The 18,809-nt window shown below is 40.7% G+C and overlaps 1 protein-coding gene across 2 annotated transcripts in view; it reads left to right on the top strand.

Moving 5' to 3' along the window:
* Pcmtd1 (protein-L-isoaspartate (D-aspartate) O-methyltransferase domain containing 1) overlaps positions 1-18,809 on the top strand; it is a 72,169-nt gene that overhangs the window by 11,680 nt on the left and 41,680 nt on the right. Inside the window, exon 2 of one of the 2 annotated variants that reach the window (XM_021222189.2) lies at positions 14,657-15,078. The exons of the other annotated variant lie outside the window; for it this stretch is intronic. Coding sequence (XP_021077848.1) covers positions 14,772-15,078 — 307 coding nt within the window. The 5' untranslated portion in view covers positions 14,657-14,771. The remainder of the gene's footprint in view (positions 1-14,656; positions 15,079-18,809) is intronic. 2 annotated transcript variants of the gene reach the window in all.

The raw sequence follows: 18,809 nt of genomic DNA, 5'->3' as shown, positions 1-18,809 counted from the left end.
TGGAGCTTTTCATTAAAGCCTGTGGGAGTAATTGCAGAGAATAGTTGCTTTGAAAGCCAAGGGGCAAGATGTAGGACATCTTGATTTTAGAGATACTAAATTTGAAGTGATAGTGGAACCCACCTTCCCTGTGAAATTACTCTAGACATTTACTAAATACATTGGATTATTTACCCAATCAGTAAGTCAGGACAGTAGTTATTGTGCTCTGAAATCTCTCAGACCAGTGGTTCTCAGCCTTCCTAATGCTGGGACCTTTGTTGTTGTAGTTGTTGTTGTTGTTGTAGACCAGGCTGGACTTGAACTCAGAAATCTACCTGCCTCTGCCTCCCAAGTGCAGGGATTAAAGGCATGCACCACCACTGCCAGGCTTAATGGTTTTTGTTGTTGTTGTTGTTTTTGGGACCTTTTAATTCAGTTTCTTTTGGTATGTTACACAATCATAATTATCTTCTTTGCTACTTTGTAACTGTAGTTTTGCTACTGTCATAAATTATAATGTAAATATTTTTGGAGATAGAGGTTTACCAAAGTGGATACGACCCACAGGTTGAGTGAGAATGGATGTCCCATACTGTGTGCTGGAGACAAAAAAATAGCAAAACCCAAACCAAACAATGAGCAACAACAACAAAAACTCAACAAAAAACCCACACAGCTGCTTAAACTATCTTTCTGGCAGATGGAAGCCACGTGTATTTCCCATAAGGAATCTTCCCAGTTTGGAAGAAAACGTTTGTACTGGAAGAAATTGTGCATATTCATTGTTCTTAGAGAAAAACCTACCTTATGAACTGTAGGCATATAATACATTTCTATTCTGGACCAAGCAGCTGTTACAAAGGACAACCGGTTTGCAGCAATGATGTTGGATATCACATTTTTTAAGTTGATATCTTGAAACATGCCGTTTTAGTCAGGGATGGTTTCTACCTGTAATCTCAGCATTGGGAGAACAAAGAAGATTGCTATGAAGTTGAAAGGTGGGGGCACACACTTAAGAGGTGGAGACAGGAGAATCAGGATCCTATGGCAATCCTTGTCTGTGTAGAGTTGGAGTTATCCTGGATTACATGGAATTTAGTCTAGGTGTGTAAGGTAGAAAGGAGCAAGAGGGAGATATTAGGACCTTCACAAGCACTTTTTTTGGGAGACATATTGCTATGTAGCCCAGGCTGGCCTCATACTCCTGGTGATTCGCCTGATGGCAAGCAGGTGCAACTATATCTTGTTTAAATATGCCACAACTTGAGGGCTGTGGTTAAACATCTAAGAAAGAAGCTAGCCAAGGGCCTGAGCTCCAGTCTTTGGAGATGTGCTTTGATTGATTGGATGATTTGTGTTACTGGAATTTGCCAGGAATTTACCTATGCTAGTAGCAGAAACAGTTGTTCATACATTTAATTTGTGTTCATACTCGTGATAGGGGAGGTTAGAGAGGAAGCTTATGGGTTTTGGTGCATTGTGAAAGTCTGGTATTTGAAAGGCCTGCCAAGCCTGCTGCCCTAACCAGTAAGCAAAGCCCTTTGCCACCTGCAGTATCTTCAGTGCCATCTGCTAAACATTAACTACTAGTTGACATTAATGTAGGAAATAGTGCATTTTCACTTTGGCTAATCCAGTGGTTCTCAACCTTCCTAATGCTGTGACCCTTTAATATAATTCCTCATTATTGTGGTGACCCCAGCCATAAAGTTATTTCCATTGGTACTTCATGATTATAATTTTGCTACTGTTATGAATCATAATGGAAATACTTTTGGAGATAGAGGTTTGCCAAAGGGGTTACAATCCACAGAATGAGAACCACTGGTGTAATCCCTGGTAGAATGAGGTAACGCGTCTTTACTCTAGGCTCTCCTTCAAACATGTCTCTATAGCTTTTGGGTACGATTATGCCAGAGTCCTTTTGATTTAGAGAACAGTTTTTCCTTTGTATTAGGTTCTTCCCATTTACCTGATTCACAGCTTATTTCCTGTTTGTCCCCTGGATAGCCACACAGAAAAAATGTAAAAATAGTCATAGTATTAGGGCATTACTTTATCTTTTCCCCACTTCAGTAAGATTAAGGGCTTTCCCTGGAGCGTTAGAAGGTACTACACTCATCCTTGACTGCCTTTTTTTTTTTTTTTTTAAAGATTTATGTATATGAGCACACTCTTGCTCTCTTCAGACATGCCAGAAGAGATCATAGAATCCCATTACGGAAGATTGTGAGCTATCATATGGTTGCTGAGAACTGAACTCAGGACCTTTGGAAGAACAGCCAGTGCTCTTAACCACTGAGCCATCTCTCCAGTCCCCATCTCCCCCCGCCCCTTGAATGACTTTTAACAAAAGGTATTTTGTTGTATTATAAGCAGCATCAAAAATCATTTCATTTCCCAATACCACTTCTTGTGGCTTTTGTAATGAATTGAAGAGAAATCCAATATGCTGGTGCTAGTTGATGCTGTTAGTATGACCTTGAATGAGTGGTTTTACCTGGAGAGATGGGAAGCTAGATAATTGTGCTTAAGACATTTATTATATATGTAAGGGTGTTCACCTGTCTGTGCACCAGGTGTGTACCTGCAGAGGCCAGAATAGGGTGTCAGACATGCTAGAATTGTAGTTACAGATGGTTGTGAGCCATCATGTGAGTGCTGAGAATCGAACTTAGGTCCTCTGGAAAAGCAGCAAGCGCTTGTAACCTCTTCCCCGTCCCAGTCAGTTTTCCCGTTTGTGATTATTTTTCTTGATCTGCTTTTCACAGATGTTAAAGTGCTCTTTTGGTTTATACAAACAGAGAAGTAAATGGTTCATAGCTTTGCAGTTGATTTCAAAGGTCAAGAGAGCAGCTTCAAATGTTAATAATGATTATTTTTGATTTAATCACACTTGATTGATATTGTCATGACAGTTCAGCAACAAAGAATTCGTGTGCCATACATAAAAACTCTTGTTACATTAAGGTGAAAGAAAGGACTCAGAATAGAGTATATTTTGTTTTTGCTTTTGTTTTTCTGAACACATTTTAAATCTATTCACGATTCCAGCTTTTTGTATTGTTTATGTTTAGGGTAACTTACCAAACTGCAATATTGCTCTTCTGTGAAATGGTTTGGATTCTTTCTCTTTGTGTTAATGTGTATCTCTCTGTATACTTTTTGATGATAGTAATAATCTACTTGTTCCAACTCCACGGAATCCAGTGTCCTTTTCTGGTAGGTACCTGTATCATGGCAGATAAACAGATACATATACATACACTTAATAAAAATAAATCTGAAATAACATACAGTTTGTATTATCATCAAATACCAAGTTAATTTGATGTTTTTGGCAAGTCAGTAGTGAAACAACCTAGTCTTTGCATTCCTTGATGATTCTTAATAATTTGCCTATATCAGAAAGAAAAAGTTTCCTCTGGTACAGTTGCCACCAAACTCAAATCAGCCTTAGTCCATGATGCCAGGGACAGTAGCTGTCTGGGCTTGTGAAGTGTTCTTTGTTTATCTCTTCAAACACTGCGTTCTTTGGACTACATTCTCTTTTGCACCAGGACCGGGTAGGCTTTGTCTCCTTTTTTGCAGAAAAGGAGCAGCTAGGAGCAGTAATCGACTCCTCCTTCCAGGGTGCTAAGGGGGAAGGAAAATGAGTCAGTGTTCATTCTCTTCTCCTCCCACCCAGCTACATCTGTCTGCCATCTGTCCACTTGCCACCTACTTTGGCTTGTTAGCACTTCACCCTCTGTAAGACATCCCCAAGCAGCCCGAAGATACCTGCATGTTGTCTGGATCCTCAGCAGTTCTCTATAGCAAATGAATCCAGTCCCCAGCTCTTAATTTTGGAAGGATTGCAAGATTTCCCAAATCCTTTCAGGTGAGAATGTCTGAGCAGGAGCTTTGTTTCCTGCCTCACCCCTGCCCATAGACACACACTAGAGAAAATGCTGAAGAGTAAGTCAGCATTTTGTGACTTGTGAGTGAATGATGACTTTCGTATCAGACATAACTGCTGAGCGCTTAAACTATTCAGTCTTTTACTGTCACTCCTTTAGCTCTGTGTGTTTTCTTTGTTTTTATTGTTTAACAGAGGATTTGAATACTTCCTAAAATGTTTTCTTCTCCACTGTTTTCTTCTCCATGGAAGAGAAAAATGGTAGGAGGGGACAGTACAAGTTGTGACCAAAGTAATAGACATATTGAGGTGTGGGCACCTGTGCAGAGGAGACTCCGCTGTGATAGCCAATGGGACACAGGGAAATTAGAGCTAGGGGGGTCTTGGGAAGCAGTTCCTTATTCACAGGTGTGGGAAAATGACACTCTGAACACTTGTGGAGTTATCACTGCCCACAGCCTGACAGGTGTAGCTTTTGATGTGCATTTGATACATTTTCCTTTGAGATGATTAGTTCAGCTTTTCAGACCAGTGCAGGTAGCTTTCTTGGGCCCCTGGAGCCATGGCCTCCAGCTGCTCAGGTATCTTGACTTCCCTGGCTTGGACTCTTAAAACCATGTAGCTATTTGGTTATAGCACTAAGAAAAGAAAGTATCAGCGTTCTATGTTATATGACATTATAATGTCATTTTGGTATTTGTAGTATGGTGTGATAAAACCAGGCTACTTACAGGGTACTTTGGCTACTTAGTAAATCTCACTTCATTTATTAGTAGAGAGTGGGTGTTCATTATTTTATGATTCTCTCTCCCAGTCCCGTGCGCGCGGGAGTGTGTGTGTGTGTGTGTGTGTGTGTGTGAGTCAGAGTAGGCAGAGGATTGCCTTTTGGCAGAGTCTTGTGTTTGCTGTGCTGGGTGGCTGTGGCTAGTCAGGGTGTTTCTGGGCGATTTTCCACCGTCTGTCTCCTATAGTGTTGTAGGGGTGCTGGGGTTACAGATAGGCATTACCACTTCTGGCTTTTCCCCATGGAGTCTAGAGATTGAACTGAAGTTATTAAGCTTGCATGGCAAGCTCTTTTACCAGCTGAGCCATCTCACTGGCCCACATGTACTATATGTATATGATAATACATATCATTCCGTGCAGTAGGCGTTACCTTGCATTCTCTATCAAATCCGTTGTTGAACATTTCCCCTTTCCCCAGGTACCTTCTCCTTAGCTTCTAGTAATAATCATCGAGCTGATTTAGATTCCACATAAAGACCTTGCAGCGTTTCTTTTCCTGTGTCTGTCTCTCTCACATTGCACAATGTCCTCCAAGTTACATGTTGTAATAACGTGTGGCTGAACAGAATTTCATTATGTATTATATGACCTTTCACTTTTTTTTTTCGTTCTTGAGATAAGGTCTCATGTAGCCCAGGCTGCCCTCAACTTGCCAAATAGTTGAGGATAGCTATGAACTTTCTGACCATTCTGCCTCTACCTCCTAAATGCTGGCATTACTGCGATGAACCGCCACACTCAAGTGGACACATTTTGCTTATCAGTTACCTGATGAGGAATCCCATGTTGGCCCACATCTTACGGATTTTGACTACTGTAGCAGTGGTCGTGAGAGCGCAGATACTTATTTAGTATATTGACTGTAGTTCTTTTGAATATATATCTCTATAAGTGGGATTACAGGATCATTTGATAATTCTTTCAGTTTTATAAAGATCCACTGCACGCTTTCTGTAATGGTTGTATTAAGATATCTACTAGCAATATTAGTAGGTCCTGTTTCTGTATTCCCTCATCAACATTTTTTAATCTTTTTCTCCTTTTAGAAAATGTAGTCATTCTAACAGAGCTGATATCTTCCTGTATATGTATGTATATTTCTGTGTACACACATACATATGTGTGTATCTGTGTTTTTGAAGTAGGGTCTTGCCATGTAGCCATGCAAGGAGAACCAGAACCATCAAAGACCAGGAAAATAATTCCGATGTATTACTTGGTAGGACAGCAGTCACACTGTGTTTGTAGTATAAACTGGAAACTCAGCAGTTGGTTAGGTTTGGAGAATCTTCTCTGCACACTGGAGAAGGAGAGGCAAGGAGGGCCACTGCACTTGCCTTGTGAGTTGAACATGGACCGTGAACTTGCGACCACTCCACATCAGCCTCCCGAGTAAAGAGATTACAGGTACATCACTGTAAATGGCCTGAGGGTGATTTTTTATTTGATTTTTTTTTCCCCCCTTGGGATAGTCATCTACAGGTTGGACATATTGTGTGTTCTTCCAAGAAGGCTCATTAGTCTCTCATCAGATCAGTGGTTTCAAATATTTTCTGTGTGTCAGTTGTCTTTTCATTATTGCTTCCTTTGCTCTGCAGAACTCTTTAGTTTGATGTAGCCTCAGTCATTTCATATGTATCTAGGAGTCATGTCTTGTAAATGTGTTTCCAGATGAGCTTTTTATCTTTTTCCACCCTTCCATTTCTCCCTCTTGCTTTGGCCCCACTTGCTCAGGGCCCCTGATGAACGTTGAAGTGTCAAGCATTTCTCCCTGTTGCTTGCTTGCCCTCCGCCTTACTTCTCGGTGACTGGAAAAATTAGCTATGTAGACCAGGCTGGATCAAACTTGCAGTAATCCTCCTGCCTCTGTTCCGAGTGCTGGGATTGTAGTTGTGAACCGTTATGCTCTGCTCCTCCATTTTCTTCTAGTAGTTTTATGGTTTGTCAGTCTCCATGTTTAAGTCATTGATTTTAATTTTTACTTAATGTGTCTGTGCCCATGTGACTATAATTCATGTGTGCGCAGGTGACTCTTCAGAGGTCTCGTCTGGAGCTAGAATAACATGAGGTTGTAAGCCAGGTGCATGCTTGAACAGAACTCAGCTCCTCTGCAGGAGCAGCAAGCACTCTTAATTGTGGAACAGTCTTGTCCAGCCCTTTATAGCTAAATTTTGAATCCATTTTGAGTGTAGTGTAAAATAAGGTCCTAATTTCAATTTTTGTGTGGACACCCAATTTTCCCAACACCATCTACTGCAGAGATTGCGCCTTCTCCAGTGTGATGGTGTGGCTATCACTTGCATCCCCTGACAGTTGACAGTAGTGAGTGGTGGTGGTGGCAGGTGAATGCCCTCTTGTGTTACAGCTCTTGTGCAGCTCTAGAGTTGTGGGACTCTCACATCTACATGTATGCACAGGCCGTGGATGATAGCATTATGCGGCTCATAGCAGCTGTAGCAGTCACGGCCTGTGGTCCTCTTCTTTTTAAGGCTGTCTGTCCTTTTAAGCTCAGCTTTGCGTGCTGTTCCTCTTGTTCCTGTTATAGCCCTTTCTGCACTTTCCAGCTGCCTCTCTTCAGACGTTAGGTAACCTGCTTAACGCTTCACTGTACTGTTGCTCTGCTGTCTGAGATGCTGCTTTCCCTCTCTCTCAAGTTTGATTCTTCTCTCAAATATTACATTCCAAACGCAGTTTTCCCTCCCCCTCCTCCTAGTCTCCCCCTCTCACCTCCTCTCTATCCCAGACCCATTCCCCCACCCCTATACCTCTCTACCTCCCCTCAGAAAGAAGCAGCCCTCCCAGGGACATCAACCATACATGGCATAACAAGCTATATTAAGACCTGGCATATACCATCACATCAAGGCTGGACAAGGCAAACCAGTAGGAGGAGAAGGGTTAGAGTCAGCAGGCGGAAGAGTCAGAAAAGCTCCCACGCCCACGGTTAGGATTCCCACAAGGACACCAAGCTGTTTAGTTATAACATATGCAGAGGACCTACCTCTGTGAGCCCCTACGAGTCCTGATCAGTTGGTTCTGTGGGGTATGTTCTTGAGGTGTCCCTCACCTTTCTGGTTCCTCCAGTCCTTCCTCCCTTTCTTCTATAGGACTCTACTAAACCCTGCCTAATGTTTGGCTGTGGGATTCTGCATTTGCTTCCATCAGTTGCTAGGTGAAGTCGCTGTGGTTTCTCTGATGACAATTATGCTAGGCTCGGTTTCCAGAACACTCTGCAGACAGGACAAATTGTAGGTCAAAGAGTCTGTGGCTGGATCGGTGTCCCAATACTTCTACTTGAGGCCTTGCCTAGTTACAGAAGATAGATGCCGATTGCTTGCTTGCTTACTTGCTTTCCCTCCCTCCCTCCCTCCCTCCCTCCCTTCCATATTTATGTATGTGAGTACACTGTCACTGTTTTCAGACACACCAGAGGAGGGCATTGGATCCCATTATAGATGGTTGTAAGCCACCATGTGGTTGCTGGGAATTGAACTCAGGACCTCTGGAAGAGCAGCCAGTGCTCTTAACGGTTAGCTCAGCTATCTCTGCAGCTCCAATTCCACTTTCTTTTTTCCAGCTCCCACACTGCTAAGAAAGTAGGTAAAAAGAGGCCTCTGAAGAGCAGTCTGTTATAATGCCTCATGTTGCAACAGGAGGGCGGCTCCCAGCCAACTGGAGTCAGCCTGAGTGACTTGCTCCTGTGGTCAGAGGAAGGGTGCTTGTACTGCTTACTGCAAACTTCACAGGCAAATGAGGCTCTGTGTTCCTGTTTTCAGCAGCAGTGGTATTAACCCCTTTGCTAGGTCATCAGGAGAAGTGCTTTCACTCAGGCCTACATAGGAACAGGTGTAGGATTCTAGAGTTCTCCAAGGTTTATGTTAGCCCAAAGTCTGGTATAAGCTGTTTGAAACAGTGCTGGCTTGAGGCTGCATATTCAAGAGCTCTAGTAGTATTTTGAAAGCTTTATTTATTTATTATATGTAATTACACACATAGCTGTCTTCAGACACTCCAGAAGAGGGCGTCAGGTCTTGTTATAGATGGTTATGAGCCACCATGTGGTTGCTGGGATTTGAACTCAGGACCTTTGGAAGAGCAGTCGGGTGCTCTTACCCACTGAGCCATCTCACCAGCCCTCTAGTAGTATTTTGTATGGTGTGGTGGCTTGAGTGAGAGTGGCCTCTATAGGTCCCTATGTTAGAATGCTTGGTTCTCAGAGAATGGAACTGTTTGGGAAGGATTAGGAGGTGTGGCCTTCTTGGAGGAGGTGTGTCACTGAGGGTAGGTTTTGAGGTTTCGAAAGCCTATGCCAGGCCCAGTCTGTCTGTGTCTGTGTCTCCACCTCCACGACTCCCTTATATGTTCTCAGTGCTTCACTACCATGCTTGCCTGCTGCTCTGCTCCATGCCTCGATGTTCATGGACTAACTTTTTGAAACTGTAAACAAGCACCCAATTAAATGCTTTATTTTATAAATATCCTTGGTTATGGTATCTCCTCATAGCAGTAGAGAAGTAAGACATACAGCGTTCTAAAGGCATACATGATGTGTTCAGATACTAAAGGCATACATGATGTGTTCAGATAGTAAAGGCATACATGATGTGTTCAGATAGTAAAGGCATACATGATGTGTTCAGATAGTAGGTGTTGGCATAAAGGTAACAATCCAGCAGGTTGATTGATAGTCTTGCTCAAGCAGCCAGTAGCTACCAGTTAGTCAGATTGTTCCATGCCCCAGAGTTTTTGCATATTTACAGACAAGTGAACACCAGGAATACTTTGAATAAAAACTGAATTTAATATTGGCATGAATAGTAATTGTGCTTACTATTACAGGTGCTTACCACCTGTTTAATGTTCCAGGGAGAGGTGGTTGTCCCTCACCTATTAGCTTCATATAGGGGTAAATCTATTTATAGTGTTATTGGAGTTAAGCTTAGTGTGTGTACTGTTACAGTGCAAGAAGCCAGGGTTGACCACAGATCCTTAATAGGCCAATTAAGAGCCAAGTTAATAGTGAAAAGCAGGAAGAGAGAATTTGTTCAGAATAGCCACAGAGGGAAGAGGGACATTGAGATCCAGTGACTTCCTGTAGTCTCTCTTCATGTCTTAACATGTGGGTAAAGTTTAAACACCATCATTAAGCAGTATGGTCCATTTGCGATCAACTCCCCCATCCTGCCTCTGCCTACTCAAGTGCAGGGACCTGGGCCACTTGGTCTTTCTTCCCTTATGGGGATCCTGAGCCATCCAGGGGATTTGAAAGAGGAATTTATGCATGTTGGCCCAGAAGAGCTCTGTCCTTAAGCTTTATCTCACCCTTTTTGTCCTTTTCTTACCTCTTTCAGTTTTGACTTAAGATCTCATATAGTCCAGGATGGCCTTGAGCTTACTGTGTAATCAGATGATTGTAGCTTCTGACTCAATTCTATTCTCCATATGTTGGAATTACAGGTGTATACTACCATTCCTGGCTCCTTTTAAAGATAAGATCGCCCATTTTGACCTTGAACTTAATCAGTAGTCCAGGGTAGCCCAAACTAATCCAATTTTAATCCTTGTGCTTCATCCCTTTAGTAACGTGGTTCACCAGGTCCTAATTTTTCAGTTTCTCCCTCCCTCCCTCCCTCCCTCCCTCCCTCCCTCCCTCAGTTTCTTTGTGTATCCTGGCTGTCATGGAAATCACTTTGTCGCTACAAGGGGCTAGCCTCAAACTCTAGAGATCCACCTGCCTTTGCCTCATGGGCATTATTGCTGGACACGAGCCAACACCACCTGGCTTCAATTTCAATTTTTGAAGATACTGAAAAAATTTCTCCTTGAGTTCTTTGTGGGTTGTTTGGGAACATTTAACGTTTCATTTCAAGTACTTGTGAATATTCCAGAATTTCTCTTGCCAACAGAGTTTGCATTTACCATTATGCTAAAAACATACTTCATATGACTTTTCTGATCCTCGTGAGTACTTGAGTACTGGCATTACAGGCATGCACCAACATGTCTGACTATTTGCTCTCTTTTGATTACCAACTGCTTGGAGTATTTTTTCCCAGCCATTGATTCCTTCCCAGTTGTGTCCTTAGTGCTGAAGTGAGTATCTCTGTATAGTCTTATGATGGTGTGAAGTGATGCATTTAAATGAGGTGAAGGAAGATGAATGTAAGCATTTGGGTGTGACCTTTGATTAATACATCAGGGTTTTTCTAATACTAGTGTTTTGGGCCATAAGAGTCATGCCAGATACAGATACAGTGTCAATAGCTGGGCAGAGGCAGGGCTTACACCCTGGCTAGGATGGACCATAGAAGGATTGGATTTCATCAGACTGTTTGGGAATGGGGATACAGGTTAAAACCTATGAATTGCTTATTTCTGGAATTCTCCACTTAATATTTTAGACCATCGTTGATGATAGGTAACAACAAATCATGGGAAAAGAAAGTGCCCACAAGAGATAAAGGAAGATAGATCACTGTACATGCACTTCCCAGGTTTCCATGTAGCCTTTTTGTTCAGGACTGATAAACAGCCTCTTACTAGAACATGAAGAAATAATCTTCTGCATGTCTAGTTGCCCTTTCATCCACCCCCTTTTGTTTTTCTAATGCATTTTCCATCCGCTGAAGTGCTGGGGTCCAGGCCAGTTACTGTAGATCTGTATGCAGATGGACCCACCCTGCGAACATTTTGAACATGGAATTATCTTTTCCTTGTTAAAATTTCCTGATTAGCTCAGTGTTGCCTTTAGTAGTTTTTGTTTGTTTGTTTGTTTGTTTGTTTTTTTTGCTTTTTAAAATTAGATGTGAATATCCTGGGTTTTGAGGTAGTGTGAGAGCTCATTTGTATGTAAAAATTCTGATTTGTTTGGTTTTTCAGTAGAAGGTCCATAAATTTGGGGAGACCATTGAAAAGAGTCTGTGCCCCAAAAGGGAGGAAACTGGTCTACAGTGAAAAATTGTTAAGGTGCCAGAAAGTGCCAGCTGTAGATAATTTCTGAAAAGTCTTATTCTTGTGATTGAGTACTTCAGCCAGCAATCCCTTCACCAAGTATGCCTTTAAAGAAGCTGTCTTCAGTTTCACTTTTGCCAGGACCCATTTTGTGTACAGCATGCATGCTTTCTCTCTTAAAGGTGAACATACTGATGGCCTTCCTTCATTGGCATATTGTAATGTTTAGTAATAAAACTCTGAGAAAGGTAAATAGTGGTAGCTGTTTACTTATTATTCCTCGCCAACTCTTTCTAACAAGAATGTGGACTGTGGGGCTGGAGATACTCAGCATCCTACAGATGACAGCACTGGCTTCTCCGAGGAGTTTGGATTCCATAGAGGCTCACTGCCATCTGTAACTCCAGGTTCAGGCCATGCATACACAGACAGACTCAGACACACCTATACACATACAAATAAAAAATAAAATTTTTGTTGTTGTTGTTGAAAGAATGTTATAAGATTTGTAGTAAATACAACAGACTTTTGGTTGGTTGGTTAAGATAATTTTGAACATGGTGGATTTCCTGAAGGGTCAGTTTCCTCTTAAGTCTTGGAACTAATGCTAAGGAAATAATTTTTCCATCTAGTAAATTGTGGCTTGTAAATTACAGTCCAGCCATTTGTTAAATGTCTATTTGTAATGAAGACTACTCTTATACAATTGTTTGGTAAGTGCCACATTAGGTACCTACAGAGACTGCTTCTCTATTAATGTAGTCATTTAAACTCCCATTTTGAGAACTGATTCATTCTTTGAATACAAGCTGAAAAGTTGACAGATGTACTTAGAGGCTATGTCACTTAAAAAGTAAAACAAACATAGAGAATGGCTAAAGAGATGTCTCAGTGGTTAAGGGTACTTGCTACTACTGGACCCAGGTTTTGTTTCCAGCACCACCACAACTGCTCGTACCTGCAGCAGCAGTGGATCTGATGCCCTCTTCTAGTCTGCCCAGGCAGTTAGTTGCATGCACATGCACAGGCTTAGACACACAAACACACACACACAAATATATATACACAGACAAACAATACATACACACACAAATATACTTTTTTTTTTTAAAGATTTCTTTATTATAAGTAAGTATACTGTAGCTGTCGTCAGACATTCCAGAAGCAGGAGCCAGATCTTGTTACAGATGGTTGTGAGCCACCATGTGATTGCTGGGATTTGAACTCAGGACCTTCGGAAGAACAGTCAGTGCTCTTAAGTGTTGAGCCACCTCTCCAACACCACAAACACACACTCTTATAGATACATTTGTCTTAGGGTTTCTACTGATGTGAATAGATATCATGCCTATGACAACTCTTATAAAGGAAAACATTTAACTGGGACTGGCTTACAGTTTGGTCCATTATCGGCACAGTGGGAAGCATGGTAGCACATGGACAGACATGGTATTGGAGAGGTAGTTGAAAGTTCTATATCTGGATCAGCAGGCAGCAGGAAGAGAGTGAGCCACTGGACCTGGCTTGAGCATCTAAAACCTCAAAGCCCACCTCCAGTGACACACTTACTCCAACCAGGACACACCTCCCAATAGTGCCATTCCCTATGAGACTATGGGGACCATTTTTATTCAACTCACCTCTGCATTGTTGAAGGAAGTCTAAGTGAACCATGACAGAGATTTTAACACACCATACTAAATATACTGTGTAAGTTGTATAATGTCATGAGTAGATTCAGTTCAAAGAAACTCATGAATTAGTTTCTGAATGCCTAGGAAGAAAGAGAGTGAAAAATGAAAAATGTGTGTCTCCAAAGCAGTGATACTAGCCAACCTCGGTAATGTGGCCCCCTGCTTATGTGTCTTCAGAGTCACCAAGGAATCCTTTCACCAACTTACAGGGTCAACTTACAAGGTGTTCCCATTGTTCTTTCTTATGATGTTGATGTGCATTTATAGCTATCATTTATTCAGACTCAGAGATGATGGTCCATGCTTTACCTCTATCTTCCCTAACTACACACACACACACACACACACACACACACACACACACACACACACACACACAATGAATTTATATCACTCTTCCATAGAGGCTATGCTTTGTAGTGTATTAATGCAATGAAAAGACATCAATCTTCTGTTAGCTTCCACAGTCTCATTCTGGAAACCTTTTCTGTTTCAAGCATCTAGACATGCCAAATGCAAATAAGCATTTCAGGAGTTTTACTAGTTTTTATTTTGTGTGCGTGTTTGTTGTTCCAGTGCCAAAGTATCAAACTTGTTAGTGAAGCTTGTGTTCTCATTATTTATTATAACAAAATTTACCAAACAAAGCAGTCATTGTGTTTGTGCATGTACATGTATTAAATCACAAATGTGGCCTTTTAAATATGAGAGTCCAGGTTGGCCTCAAGCTCACCAACCTTCTGCCTTTGCTTTCTTAGTGCTGGAATTACAAGAATGCCATGTAATCATGCCTTTCTTATTTTGCTTTTGCATTTATATTTCTGTGTAGGCAATATAAATATTAAATATGTAAAATGTATACCATGTAAAATTGTTAGCTTCTATAAATCAGGAATTTTAAGTCATTAAACCATGATTACTTACTTTCAATGTGGCTAAGTAAATCAGAGGAAATTATTTTATTTTATTTTATTTTATTTTATTTTTTGAGTCTGAAAGACCTGGTACTAAGTTAAAGCAGTCTCACTCTCTAGACCAGCATAATCAGATGTGTCAGCTACCAGATGAAATTTGATGAAATTGACTAACCGAATTCTAAGTTCTGTGTACTTATGACCAGTTAATCTCTGGATATGTGATTCATGGTCACCATATAGGACCAGTAGTAATTAACTTAAATTCTTAGCCCCAGTTTTCTAACTTCCATTGTTGTTACAAGAATTAAGTAAATAGTATATGTAAGTCATTTAACACTGTGACTGGAACAGAATGTATTCTTGGGGAATAGTTAAATATTATAATACACATTAATTTAAACTTGTTTATTTTTACTCTTTTCCAGGTTTAATTTATTTTTGGAAATCAAGTTCAATATTAAAAAGAAAGAGCACACATTATTGGAAGCCATTTCTACTAATTCGTTACATTTTAACTTATGATTTGATTTGAATACTGTCATGGGAGGAGCTGTGAGTGCTGGGGAAGATAATGATGACTTAATTGATAACCTTAAAGAAGCTCAGTACATCCGAACTGAAAGAGTAGAGCAAGCCTTCAGAGCCATTGACCGCGGAGATTACTATCTGGAAGGCTACAGAGACAATGCTTACAAAGACTTAGCCTGGAAGCACGGGAACATACACTTGTCAGCACCTTGCATTTATTCTGAAGTTATGGAAGCTTTGAAACTTCAACCAGGATTATCTTTTCTTAACCTGGGAAGTGGAACCGGATATTTAAGTACAATGGTGGGCTTAATTTTAGGTAATTTTAACTTTGTAAATTTCTCTTTATAAAGTGAGCTGAGTTTGCATGGCTCTTCTTGACTTACAGCATATTTGTAACTATGTCTAGTGTGTCTGAATGTGTTTGTTTAAAGCAGTATAGTGTTTGTTTAGGTGTGGGAACACGGTTGTAGTAATTTCCCCTTTCCTAGCCATCACCCTGATGGTTGGTCAACTCTTGCCCTGTTCTGTCTAGTTATAGTATATACAGCAGTATCTCAGTACTTAAAATCAAACAGCTAGGGCTGGGTCTGCAGTTCAGTTAGTGTACTTACCTAACATGTATAAATCCCTGGGTTTGACCTAACACTTCACATACCATGATGGTGGCAGGAGACTTAGTCATCCTCAATAACATACTAACAACAGAGTGAGTTTGAGGCCAGCCTGGGATACATGACAGCTCCCCACTCCCAATACACATACACTGCCCCCCATCCCCAAATTAAAAAAAAAAAACCAAAACAAAACCAAAAACTGGCAGACAAGAAGCTTAGAAGTATGTAAAGTGTTCTGTCTACTGATACATGATTTTTGATTGTTTTTTATCAATGTCCCATTTTAAGTGGAAAGGGAATTGTGCCAGTCTAGACAGCAAGGGACTGGGGAAAAGCACATTGCAGCATATTTTGAGTCTGTTGTACTGTGCATTGCTTTTGGTGTGAAACAGAGGAGGGATCAAAAGGGACCAAGATTTTTTGCCTTTGAAGAGCTTAGGGGGTACTCAAAATGAGTGCTGGTATTGCATGTGACACATAATCATCTCCTCATGTCCAAATGAAAACAATAACCAGGCCATAATAACACCTTGGAGCTGCCAGTGGCCACGGGTTAGGGTTACTGGGCTCCTGAAAGGAAAGCTGGGGCTGTATGGGATGGATGGCGAGAGAAATAATGAGCCAAGAGAAAGTTCTCTGATCAAGGCCCAATGAATCTGAGCTTATAAAGTGGGGGAACCCATCCCCCACTATGCCAGGATCTTGTTGCTTTGTCAGGATCTCATCCGGAAAACAGGTTCAGCCTCTCAGCAGGTAGTGGCATCTTGGAGGAAGCATCAGCTTTGGCAGGACAATAGACCTTACCTAAATTGGAGGACTCCACCCTAGGTAGGCTAGCCAACTGTGAAATACACAGGGTCTGAATCAGCCTGCTCAAGGCTGGGGGGAAGGGCACAGTTCCTCCCTTTTTATTTATTAAAAATTAGCTGGACCGGAGCATAAGATCTACTTTTGCTCCATGGTTATGCCTGGGAATTAAGGTGGCTGGTAGCCATGTCTGTTTTAGGACTGAATCTATTGGATTCTCTCTTACCCTTCCTGGAAGTCATGTGCAGCTTGTTTGTGTTTATTTGTACAAACATGGCCTTTTAGTGTTTATTATGAACAAACACGGCCTCTTGGCACATGCTTCCTTCTGTCTTAGGATGCAAAGAGCCATAGAGTAGTGGCCCGTCCTTGACTGCCGGCCCTTATAGCAGACTTTTTTCCCATTCAGACCAAAGCCACAATATGCACTCAATGCATCTGTTCATAGCAGTGAATAGCTGCCATCTGAGCCTCGCCATCTGAGGTTACCTGTATAGAGGTAACCGACCTGTTTAAAATACAAAGTCAAAAATTAAAAGCAACAGGATTAAAGTTGTCTGTTGGGATGTCCCAAGCACTCAATTTAGTTGTAAATTAGCAACATCAGACCAGGGTCTGGTCTCCTGGTGTGGGGGAGGTGGCTTTGAGAATCAATAGAAAAGCTGTTACTTCTTAGGAAATAGTGGTAAGAGCCAGGCAAACTGGCTGATGGGTATGGTGGTGCACACCTTTAATCCCAGCACTCAGGAGGCAAAGGCAGGCGGATTTCTGAGTTTGAGGCCAGCCTGGTCTACAAAGTGAGTTCCAGGACAGCCAGGGCTATACAGAGAAACCCTGTTTCAAAAAACCAAAAAAAAAAAAAAAAAGATTTTTAGCTATCTTCATAATTGGAATCTCCAGCATTGAATTTATTTCTAGACCAGTCTATGATTGAGTCAGAATAACTGGTCACATTAAAGGAAAAAGAAGAGTCATTATAACACCTCCTCTTGATTAGTTTTTCTAAGTCAGTTTTTACAGTCTCTATGTTCTCTGTCCCACAAGGTCTAAAAGCTTGAAGCAAGGCAGCTTATCTTGTCTAATATGGGACATAGGCAAGCAAAAGTGGTTCAAGAACATACACCCAATACTTTCTTGTCACCATTGTCAGGGTACTCAGCAAGCTCATCCCTTGTATTTGAGAATTATAAATAATCCCAGTAACATGGGTAGCATTAAATTGTTGACAAAACAACTCAAATGCTTGGCTGTAATAGCCAGTTCCATTTTCTGTTCTAATCTGATTTGGAACACCAAGCATAAAAAAGAAAAAAATTAATGTAGGCAATGACTACAGTTTTAGTTGCTTCTCCTGTTAAGGCCAATTGTAACTAGAAAGCCTGAAAAGATGTCAGTAGTCACATGTGCATATTTTATTTTTCAAAACTCAGAAATATGAGTATCCATTTGCAATAATTGATTAAGTATAAGTCCTGAAGAATTAACATCATTATGTGGAACAGTTAGAAACTGAGGACATTGAGAACAAGTCTTTACAATTTGACAAGCACATTCTCTAATAATACCAAATTATTATCTTAAGCCATTACTATTTTGATAATGTAAAGAATGAGATTGTATGGCCAATTATTCAATTAATCTGCCTGGGATACAAATCTGTGGTGGCATTGCCTTAAGGGGTCTTGTCCAGGCAGTCCAGGATGAGTTCTTAAATGTCCAAGCACAGTCTTTAAAGGAACAGTATTTTCTCTTAACTTGAGTTATATATGCATAAACAATGGCAAAGTTTCAGAATTAGCAGTGTCTAAAAAGAACAATTTTGAACAATTGTAAACCCTGATATATATATATATATATATATATATATATATATATATATATCCTGTCAGTATACAAAATAAAGCTTGATTTTTTTTTTTTTAAACATTTCAGAACACTGGCTACAGTATGCAATTCAGTTATCTGTGCTGAAACAGGAGGAAACTCAAAAGAATAAACATGTGATCCAATCACATATATTTCTCTTCCATAGAAGGGCTATTTTTAAATATAGTAGATATATTCTTTATGGGATGCATGCATAAACTTACAGGAAATACAAAAGCGTGCATAGAAGCAATTTTAACAACTTGTCTTTTGGATGATGATTATCAATTTCACCTAAAACGTTTACGATGCAACAGTCCAAATAACAGTATTCTGCAATAACCAATTTAACTGCTCTTTGAAACAAGGAATTGATGTCTCTTCAGATTTTTAAGACATTCTTTCCAAAATTACTGTCATGATTACTACAATTTTTTTTTTTTTTAACATCACAACAGCTTTATAACAGGATGTTAAAAGTTTACTTGGAGATGTAGAAAGATGAATCCACATAAATGCTCTCTTTGCCAAAGAATTACTGTTGGCACATTGAATATTAATAACTAAAATAAGCAGTTAATATTTGATTACAGAAATTTGCTCAGGGTTTCTATTCCTGCACAAACATCATGACCATGAAGCAAGTTGGGGAGGAAAGGGCTTATTCAGCTTACACTTCCATACTGCTGTTCATCACCAAGGGAAGTCAGGACTGGAACTCAAGCAGGCCAGAAAGTGGAAGCTGATGCAGAGGCCATGG

The sequence above is a fragment of the Mus pahari genome, chromosome 22 (genome assembly GCF_900095145.1).
Source record: "Mus pahari chromosome 22, PAHARI_EIJ_v1.1, whole genome shotgun sequence".
NCBI classification, from domain to species: Eukaryota; Metazoa; Chordata; class Mammalia; order Rodentia; family Muridae; genus Mus; species Mus pahari.
This window is presented reverse-complemented; position numbering and strand designations above follow the sequence as displayed.